Source organism: Tupaia chinensis, unplaced genomic scaffold, assembly GCF_000334495.1.
Source record: "Tupaia chinensis unplaced genomic scaffold, TupChi_1.0 Scaffold000139_1, whole genome shotgun sequence".
Classification (NCBI taxonomy): Eukaryota; Metazoa; Chordata; class Mammalia; order Scandentia; family Tupaiidae; genus Tupaia; species Tupaia belangeri.
In genome coordinates, this window is record NW_006159609.1 from 5,389,107 (window position 1) to 5,400,029 (window position 10,923).

A 10,923-nucleotide genomic window follows, 5' to 3' on the forward strand; every position below is an offset into this window, starting at 1 on the left:
GGCTAGTAGGAGGTGTAGGAATGACGCAGTGGCAGAGGGGAAAGATGGCCATAACTCCCACTGGTGAGACCCCAAGATCCCCAGGACTTGGAAGAAACTAAAAGGGCTCTTCATAGTTCCTTCCCTTTCATTCAGCTCCTAGTCACTAGCACCTCTTCCCAGAGACATCCATAGCCCGTCAACTAGCTTTCGGCCCTGGGTGGCTCTCCTTTGTCCTGGCTTCTTTGCACCCCCAGCTTGCATACATATAGTTTTAGGGTCTCTTTTCCATGCTAAAAGAAAACAGATCTTGGGGACCAACAGGTGGCGTGGTGGTTAAGGTGCTGGAATTCCCACATGGCCGAACACGGTTCAAGTCCTGGACCTGGCGGCTTGCTTTCTCACTCTTCCTTTCTCTGGCAAAATTCATGTGAAGATAATAAGTAAATAAAATAATTCTTTAAAAAAAAAACCCAAAAAACAGATCTTATCACAGGAGCCACCTGTGACCTGACTGCTTGGAGGAATAAAGGTTACCAGGTGAAAGGACATCTGTGTCATTTATTCTCCGTGGCATGAGAATGAGCTGGGAAGGAATAAAGTCCATCTGTGACCAAGCACCTGGGGCTCCTCTGTCGCTGGCAGAGTCACCAGGAGGGAGCATTAAATTGCTCTTCAAATGAGTCAGAGCTGTTGTTCCCCAGGAGACGCCACTGGTGCAGCTTAGGCTCTGTGGACAAGTCTGTTGGGGCCCCTCTCACTCTTGCCTGTTTGCCTTGCAGCTGTGTAAATGAGTATGGAAGATTATGATTTCCTGTTCAAAATTGTATTAATTGGCAATGCCGGTGTGGGGAAGACGTGTTTAGTCCGACGATTCACTCAGGTAAGAGGACTCTCAGAAGCCCAGGGTTGAGGTTCACAGTTTAGCCGGTGGGCTGAGGGGAAGCTGATGGGAAGAGTGACTGGTTGCATTGCCAGCTCCTGGCTGTGAGCTCTTAATACGCCCTTTTAACAATGCATCAGCTTTGTAGTTTTGACCAGTTTTTAAAACCATCTTGAGAGAGCATGGCTCAGTGAACCAGCACCAACCCTCCCACACCTGTTTGTGCTTCCTGTAATGAAAGGGGCAAGTGGTTCTGCTTGCAGTGTGCAGTTTAAAAATACATTAGTGATTAAAAAATAGATTATTTGTTAAAAATAATCCAAATGGTGGATATAAGTGAATCTGGATTTCAAATTTGAACCTAAATAATAATTTTTTAAATTCAAATACAAATTAAGCCATACCAACTCCCTTCCTTTTCACATCCTCTCAAGAAACTGAATGCACCATTTTGATGTAGAATCAAATATACTGATTTCCTAAATCTCTTCAATGGGAATAAAATGAGAATAGCAAAGAACTCTCTGAACTGAACTGACTGTTCCCTCTGGGCTGAGTCCTTATCATCTGACCTAAGTACATGTTCCCTGTAGGGCTGCCCTTTTGAGAGTTACTGCTTGAAATTATACACCTATTTTTATACAGAAATTAGTGAGACGTCATTCTGAAGTTGACCTTCTTTTGTGTTTCCCCTGAAAAACAGGAAAGGTGCTCATTTCAGGACTATCCTGCAGATACATTGCATTTTAGGAAGGGTTCCTTGGGAAAGTTGAGGCTAGCTCCTCTCTCTAAGGCATCAGGCAGCCTAGTGCCATAGAAGAGCACTGACTCGAGAGTGGAGACGTAGGCCCCCATCCTAGTTCTGTCTCTGGCTTGCTTTGTGAGCCTGGGTAAGTTACCTCCCCTAACCTGGCCCCCTACTTCACAGGAGGGCGTAGTGAGCCCGAAGGCCCCTTCCAGCTCTGACATCTGTGGTTTTGTAAAAAAAAAAAAAAAAAAAAAACAACCAAAAAACTGGAGTCAGATCGGATAACACCAATAGCTTTAGGGCCCCGGAGTCTCTCTGGAAATGTCAGGGTTTTCCCCATGATAAATAAACACAGAACAGAACCCAAGCTTTTTACTAAGTAAAAAACGCTTGGCTTGGTGAAATCAAAAGTCATAAACTAACAGGCATCTGGGCTCAGTGAAGCATCATGAAGTTAGACTGGAAACTCCAAATGGTTTTTCTTCTGCGTCACATTAGTAACCCTTTCTGCTTTTGACAGGACAGGAATGTAGAACTGCAGAGAGGTAGAAAAGTTTTCAGTCCCTTTATCAAAAATTCCTTAGACCTCATATTATTACTGAAAGGTTGCTTAGAGATTATTCAATCCACTCGTCTCATTTTACATATGAAAAACTCAGATCTAGAAGGACTGAATGACTTGCTTAGGATCTCACATAAAAGCAGTGAGGCCAGCATTAGAATGTTTTAAACTCCAGACCATAGGAACCTGGCCTTTCTCTCTCTCTCTTTTTTTTTCTTTTGGAGAGGTTTTTGCTATACGGCGCATGCGCTCAGCAGAAAGACAGAGACAGAGACAGAAACTGAGGAATCACCCCCCACCCGCAGGAAGGATGGCCACGCTGCAATCTCTTCTCCTTCATTCTCCTCTCAGGATCTTGGGCACGCACAAGCACCCGGCATGAGTTTAAGCCACTGGGCACGGGACTTGAATTGCAGTCGACTACATGGGAGTCCAGTGACATAGCCTTTAACTGCTGGTCCCCCTGCCAGAGTTAAAATGCTTCCATTTTTACCAACAAGCATACTTATTTTTCTTTCTCATATTTCTTTTCTACCTACTCTCTACTGTCCTTACCCCTTATCCTCCCCCCAAAAGTTTATATTTTATTGGCAGGATTATGTTTGTTTTTGTTTCTTTGTAGATGGTTAAAATGAACTGGATTCAGCTTTTGTGTGTGTGTGATTGGGAGGGGGAGATAAAAAGGGAGAGGAGAAAGAACTCCCATAGGGAATGGTTGCTTCACAATCCCTTCTCCATGTCTCCCTCCTTTGAGAAGTTTAGGAACACACATATACACACCCAGCCTGCTTCTCAAGCCACCAAGAATTCAGCTGTTTTTGAGGTAGGAGGGATTACGAAACAAAATGATAAGAAGCACTGGGAAGGATTTGTTTTATTATTTTGGCATTTGTTAGGCTGCAAAACAGCTGGAGCTATAAACTTGAAGCTTGGCAGCGTGTATATCTGAGCCAAGCCAAAACAGAAGAAAATTGATTCAATATTTGTAAGTAAAGTTATGAATGTTTATATTTACATCTTTCAAAGACATGAAATGGAACATTTTCTGTTGGGTTGAAGCTCAGTCTTTTAAGTTCAAACTCTAATTAAAGAACTCTCTTGTGAGGGAATGGACTTAATTAAAGATGTCCCAATCTTAGCTGCCAGAGCTATTAAAGTCTATTTTACTTTAATTTCTGGAAATTCTAGAATGAGTGAAGGGGGATGTGAAACTAGGTAAAGAGTTCTTTCTTTTTCTTTTTTTTAAAAAAAGTTTATCTTTTTTTTTTTTTTTTTAAATGTGTATGAGAGAGAGAAAGAGAGAGAGAGACCAGCACCCCTAACAGGGTCTTGTCATATTGTGGTTCTTCTGCCTCGGCCTTCCAACCAGTGCCACCCATCACAGGCACGCCAGTTGGTCTAAAATTCAAACTTAGGCCTCCCATATGGCTTCATATTCAAGCAGTAGCACCTCACAGCTTGGGCTACTGAATCCAGATTAAAAAGTTCTTTCTTGATAGAATTCTTTGTTTACTCAATTCCTTCCCTAAGCTTGCAGGAACTATTATGTAATAGTAACTTATATCATACAAGTAATTTTGCTAACATCCCATCTTTCTGGTTAACAGTTTGAGGTAAAGCTTTTATAAAATTTTTGACATGTTTACATTACCCTTAAGCTCATAGAATTTGAGGCCCAGAGAAGAGACTGGTTTGTCTAAGGTCACACAGAGATCCCAAGGCTGGTGCCTCCTGGTGTAGCACTATTTCTACTCTGCTGTCTTTCATTTCATTGAAGACTTTGCTTAACTGTTGTTTTTTATGATTTCTTCTTTAGGGTCTTTTCCCCCCAGGTCAAGGAGCCACAATTGGAGTCGATTTTATGATTAAGACAGTGGAGATTAATGGTGAAAAAGTGAAGGTAAGAAGCTAAATGACCAAAAAATCATTCTTTGTGCTCTGAAAGTTTAAGGGAAGTAGAGTATTCAGAACATTTATTAAATCTCTTATTTGAAACTCATATTGAAAACATTACACTCAACCATGGCAGCTTATTTCCAGAGTTCTTCTAGTTCCTTAGTGGGAGCAAAAAGGGATTTGGGATGATGTGATAACAGATAAGGAGATAGAGAAAGAAGGGCTGAGGCAAGTTTGTTCTGCTTCCTGTCATGTCAGAGGTAATATAAAAACAAGGAAGATATTTCTTTTTGAATCTACTGAGTTGGGCCAGTACTATTACCTCCTATAGACAGCAGCCCCATCCATGGAAGATTGCCTGATCCCTCCATTCAATATGGGTCATTTCATTATGAATCATTTGCTTCAGTTAGGCTTATTCCTACCATACTCATCCCTGGTGATGGAGGGACACCAGAGGAGGGATCTAGGAAAGGATCTGTGATCTCCACTCTGTCTCTCCTTTGTGATTTCCAAATGGGTTGCTACCTGGAAGAAATATGGTATGTCCAGAGAAGGGAGACAGTTTTTACTGAGTACCTACTATGCGTAAGTACCTACTGACTGGGTGTCAGTACCTACGATGTGCCTTTGCTGGTGCTTTTACATGTGCACTCGTATTTAGCTTAATCCTAACTGTAACCCCTGTCAGGTAAGTGGTATTATCCATGTTTTTCAGGCGTCAGAGTAGTTACACAACTTACTTATCCATGGCTACACAGTTAGGAATGGAAGCAGGCAGGATATGAACCAGTTTTGCCAGCCAGTCTACCCCATTGTCTGCGGGTAGTTGCCTTTCGCATGAGGGAAGAGGGGAATGAAGGCACATTAGGCCCATTGTCTTAGGAAAGGAGGAAGGTAAAGGAAGGAAACGCGAAGGGAGACTAAATTACATGGGCAGAAGGTAAAGATATGACCTTTGGCACCGCACTCAACCCGCTCTTCAGAGTTATTGAAATTCCATCGTCACATCTTCCAGAGTAGAGTACCATGGAAGAAGTTAGAACCCAGCTATCAGCAGCACAATGGAAACTGACACTAAGGTTTTAGATAGACCCCAATCAAGCATCACAAGTTTGGGTTCTTGTTGTTTTCCTCCTTCTCCCATATGTACTTGCCCCCTTTCCTTTGAGTGCCTGGAGAAGATCAGAGAAGCTCTATGATGCTCTTGCAGCATTTCATAGACACTCACTATTACAGAGTAGCATTTAGGATGAGGCTTCTGAATGATGGGTAGAAACTCTTCCAGTATTTTTGCCAGTCGTGTCTCCTCAGAACAGGTCCTCACTGCAGAGCCATCTACATCAAGTGAGTGAAGATCTGGGGCTCTGGAAGATAAAAGCATGGTGTGAGATCCATGTAAATGCCAACCAGAAAGTGAAAAAATCATAGTACATTTGGGGTGGGGAGAAGGAACTAAGGTGTGGGGACGCCAAGGAGACAGGAGTGAGCTCGAGAGGCATTGGCAGGAAAGGCCTTTTGTAACTTTCTATTGTTTCAGCAGAAGGGAGACAGTTACCAATCCAGGAAGTTAGGTAAAGATAATGACTCCTCCATGCATTTTGCTTATAGATGTTTGAATTTCCCATTTCTATAAGTGTATGTGTGTGTGAGTTCATTTGTTTTCCCAGAATGCTAGTGCATGCTCCATGTCAGGCACTGGCCATTAACAAAGGTGAATAAGAAATGTTCCAGCCTGTTAAAGGATAGACTTTTCTTTCCTGAACCCCAGGCTTATGTATCCATTCACCTATTTCTTTTTAAGAATTTAGTTATTTAATTTTATTTTTTTTTAAAGAAATCTGACGAGAGAGAGAGAGAGAAAGGGATAGTGAGAAAGCAAGTCACCAGGTCCAGGACTCAGATTGCAGTTAGTCATGTGGGAGTCCAGCACCCCAACCACCATGCCACCTGCTGTCCCCATATTTCATTTATTCTACTTTCTGCAAACCATAACTTCATTTTTATACTTACTGTATTCTGCTAAAATTCATTCTTAATGACTTCTGACTGTACCATAAAATCACAGTCTCCTTAAGAACAAGGTCTGTGTCTCATTCGTTTTGTATTTACAGCATAGTTCCTTCCCCACCGCTTCTTTAGGCCTCTTAAACTTTATCTATAAAAAGTGAGATGGCTGCTCCCCAAATCCAGTCCAAATCAATTTGCCAAATCTTTTTAGCCCAATATGCTGAATCAAGATACAGAATGACCCTCTTCAATCACATTAATTCAAGGGTCTCATTAATATGTGGACACATGAGGAGTAACTTCTTTAGTCCCTTATTAGGAAAAGGCAGAGCTGCCCTGGTGTCGCTACGGAAACTATTGCTGCCTTATTGTTGCCCTCTTCTTTAACATTTTCGAAATGCCTCTTCTTCGTGATGTTTAAGTAGCTTTTTTGTGGTAGTCTGTAGGCTTTCCCAGAGCCCCATGAACCAGTGGAACAGAGAATTGGCCAGTGTTTTATGCAGCATCACCCCCCGACCGGCCCCAGTTAGTGGCAGGGCCAGGACCAGAACTGCATCTCTCTTCTGATCTCTCTGCACACCCTTCGGCCTCTACTACAAGTATTCTTTCAAGGATAACTCTCAGTATTGAAGATAGGGAAACCAAGGTATTAGAAAGATTCTTATAGTTATTAAAACTTAAGTAAGTGCTAAGTAAGTAAAGAAAGAGGTTGTGTCTTTTTTAAAAAGAAGTTTTTGCCTTAGGGCATGTGCACTTGCAGGAGTGATAGAGACTAAGAGGGAAAGAAGACAGAGGGAGGGAGAAAGTACCCCCGCAATGGGATGTGGTCACACTACAATCCCTTCTCCATTTCTCCATCTTGTTGATATCTGAGGCATACATGGACATATGATCCCAGCATGTTCTTCAAGCCTCCAGAGCTGAGATTTGAACCACGGTTGGCTATGTGGAAGTCTAATATCTTAACCACTGTGCCATCTGCTGGCCCAAAAAAGAGGCTCTTAAAGTGGTCTGTGCCAGTGACCTTGGGTAGAAAATATAATAACCATAGTATAATATCAATTAAAACATAAATATAATTAAAATGTAAACCACTGTACTGCATACTTAAAATGATTAAGATAATAAATTTTATGTGTATTTCAGCACAATAAAAAATTCAAAAAAGGAAATTTTTATTGGCTTTTTCAGTCCATCACAAATTAATGATAAGCAAAACTCTAAGCTCAGTCTCAAACATTTTAACCCAAGGAAATTCATTATAATAAAAGTAGAATATTTGCTATATTTCTCTCTAATCCAGTCTATGTTGCATAAGTAAAAGAGTCATAAAGTAATATACCCATTTGTTTTTTCAACCACTTGTCCATCCATGTATCCATCTATCCTATGTTATAGCAGATGCTTTGGGCCAAGCACTATGGTAGATAAATCACTTTTGCCCCCTCAGAACTTGATATCATCCAGCTCTAATTACATTTTACCTGTGAAACCTTCTTTAACACCCTACTAAGCTTTTAAGTAGAATTAATCAGTCCCTCCTTTGTGTTTTGTTCACAATACTTTGTTCAGTTAGTGAGCTACCATTTAAATATCCCACCATATACCATGTACTGTGTTAGGAAGGCACTGGGGATATAAGGTAAATAAGAGACAGCCTTTGACCTCAAAGAACTCAGGCTACTAAGGGAACAGACTAGTCAATCAATGATTGCAATATTTTTTTGTGACAGTGAGGCAATAGAGGTTAAATAGGGGTGTAAAGAAGAGAGTAGCAAACAGTGTAGTCCCGTCCTAGAGGTGCAAGTGGTTTTTCTATCCATGGTTATAGTATTGACAACATTTTAACAGGCAGGAGACTAACACTAGGATATACTCTCTCCTTCTGGTACCACTTCAATAGAGCATATTTTTTTAAAAAAGAATTATTTAATTTTATTTATTCATTCATTTATTTTAATTTGACCAGAGAGAGAGAGACACGGAGAGAAGGGGAAAATGAGAAAGTAAGCCACCAGGTCTGGAACTCAAACTATGATTGCCCATGTGGGAGTGTCCAGCGCCTTATCCACCATGCCACCTGCTGGTCCCTATCATTATTATTTTTTAATTTGATTGGGGTGGAGGGAGAGAGAGATATAGCGAGCCACCAGGTCTGGGACTCAATCTAGTTGACCATGTGGGACTCCAGTGCCTTAACCACCATGCCACCTGGCGGTCCTCAACAGAACATGTTATATCACACCACAGTTGATTAATTATGTATTTGGCCTCCTATCGGTTGTGAGCTCTTTGAGATTAGGGATCTCCTCTTGTTTATCTCGTATTCTTGCTGTGTCTAGCACAATGCCTTGCATGTATTACTGTCTTATAAATCCTGGAAAAAAAGCAAGTGAATTATAGAAAATAATGAACCCAAGTTGAGTTGTAAAGCAATGGACTAGAAATATCCTCAATAATCAGCTGTCAGGCAAGAAACAAGCAGCCCTCCACGAGAAAGTAGCATATATCTTGGCAAGGCCACATAATCGTTATTCCAGAAAATACTTCAGTGGTTTGAACACTAAGAGCTGTTCTAAAGATTTGCCAGTCACGAGAACTGATTTTTAATGATTGGCAGACTCTAAACCCAATCCCAAGTGTTTTAGAGGCTCAATGTGGCTTTAAATCAATCATTTGTTATTCTGAGACATGCTGGCAGTGCAGAATCACGCCCTTAGGTTTGAGGAAGGTTTGAAGAGAAATAGCTTTTGTCTCAACAAAACCCATGCCATCTGTATGATTGCCTTTAGCATACACAGACTTATGTATATCATCAAAGAGCAGCTATAATTACAAGTCAAAGGAGAGCCTGTGTACCTCTGATTTGTGGCAGGGGCTACTGGTCACTCATCAGTCTCTTTAGCTGAACTGGAATGAGCAGAGGGTGACACCACTGATTCATCCTCTTTGGATACAGATTGCATTTAAATTAGTCTTTGGTAGCAAAGGTGGCGTGGTGGCATAGAATGTGTCCTTATGTCAGAATAGAAGACCTGGGATCAGAGGTCTTCTAGATCAGCTTTGTGAGTAACCTGTGAGGAGACATTTTTCATTGACAACAGAAGGCATAAACTTGCCTTCCTCCTTGTGTTTTTGCAAGGTTTAAATAAGACTGCCGATCAATATTTGTGCATATACTATTTGCCAGACACTGTATTTGATGAGTAAAATAGACTCTGACTTCTTCCTCATGAGGCTTTCTGTCTAATGGGGAAGACAGATGTTAAACAAATTATATTAAATAAATAAACAATTCAAGTGTAACAGGTACCATGAAGGAGAATGACAGGATATGTTGCAAAAGAGACTGGCATGACAGATGGGGGACCTGTCCTAATCCAAAGGTTCCAGGTCTGCCCTGAGGAAGTGACATTAAGTCTATGGGATGAATGGACCTATCACTTGTAAAATGTGTACAGTTAGAAAGAAAGATGATTATTGTTACTGGTGTTACTTCTCAAAACCTTGTGATTTGTTCTACTGTGTTATAGCAGATGCTTTGGGCCAAGCACTATGAGATTAAGTGACTTGCCCAAAGTTACTGAGTTTAAAAGATGTGGAAGGAAATTACGGTTTGTCTGGTGTGGCATTCTTCTTCTTTTCATGTACAAAGATAATACCTTAGTACATTCATTTGAATTTTGAACTGAAAAAGGCGGTGAGGTTGGCTTTTTCTCTCTCTTCAGTTGCTGACTGAAATGCCAATAGTCACAGGAGACAGATTGCCCTCTATTAAGACTTTTGTAATACAGCATTGTGGGACCACAGGCAGTGCCTGATTGAGTTGGCCCTGGGACATAGTGGCTGTAAGATGCTGGTCAAGTTAATCTCTCTGTGCCTCAGTTTCCTCATCTGAGAAATGAGTATTGTAATTGTACCCAATTCATAAGGTTATTGTGAAAATCGAGGTACTGCAAATAAAGTGCCTAGAATAGAGTATGGAATATAGTAAACACTCAATAAGTTTTGTTTATTTGTAGGAATACAGAGGAAACACTTAAATAACAACAACAACAAAAAAAAAAACTTTTTTTCTCCCTGGCTGGAAACATCCAACAAATAGTGACAATAATAATTTTTTAAAAAACTACAAGTCCTTTTCTTAGGGCAGAAAATAATCATAAAATTACTTGGGTGAAGGGTTCTCATTTCTAAGCTAAAGCAAGGCAATGCTTTCTGTTTTTGCTTCTCCAACCTAATCTGTCTCTTACGCCTTTGCAGCTACAGATCTGGGACACAGCAGGTCAAGAGAGATTCCGGTCCATTACCCAGAGTTATTACCGAAGCGCCAATGCTTTGATCCTCACCTATGACATTACCTGTGAGGAATCTTTCCGTTGCCTTCCTGAGTGGCTGCGGGAGATAGAACAATATGCCAGCAATAAAGTCATCACTGTGTTAGTGGGTAAGTAAAGACTAATGAGGAACGAAATTGATTTGTGGACATCTGAGAATTTATACTGCATCAAGCTTGTGCCTTGGTACCTTCCAAGAATATGGTCTATAGCTATATAATTCATCCAGTCAACATTCAGTTCTTCTGCAACTGAAGAGAAAATGAAATAGGTCCTATCCCTTGGTAATGGTTTAGAAAAATGAAGTAGAACACACGGCAGATTGATTTTCTATCAACGAACGCTCTGGGGAGGAAGTTGGATGGCCCTGGAAGTTATGTGGGCTGCTCAACGTTTAAAAATCTAATTACAAGATGGTGGAAAATTCTGGTCTAGAAATAAAGTATATCTTTTAGGTTGAGAAGGAAGTCATTAAAGGAATTGGTTATTGCCAAAAAAAAAAAAAAAA

General features: G+C 40.8%; 1 protein-coding gene across 1 annotated transcript in view; it reads left to right on the top strand.

Annotated features, from left to right (window-relative positions):
* Nucleotides 1–558: 558 nt before the first annotated feature.
* Nucleotides 559–10,923, top strand: part of RAB30 (RAB30, member RAS oncogene family) — a 22,840-nt gene continuing 12,475 nt past the window's right edge. The window contains exons 1-3 of the mRNA XM_006144977.3: nt 559–862; nt 3,989–4,072; nt 10,342–10,525. Coding sequence (XP_006145039.1) covers nt 770–862; nt 3,989–4,072; nt 10,342–10,525 — 361 coding nt within the window. The 5' untranslated portion in view covers nt 559–769. The remainder of the gene's footprint in view (nt 863–3,988; nt 4,073–10,341; nt 10,526–10,923) is intronic.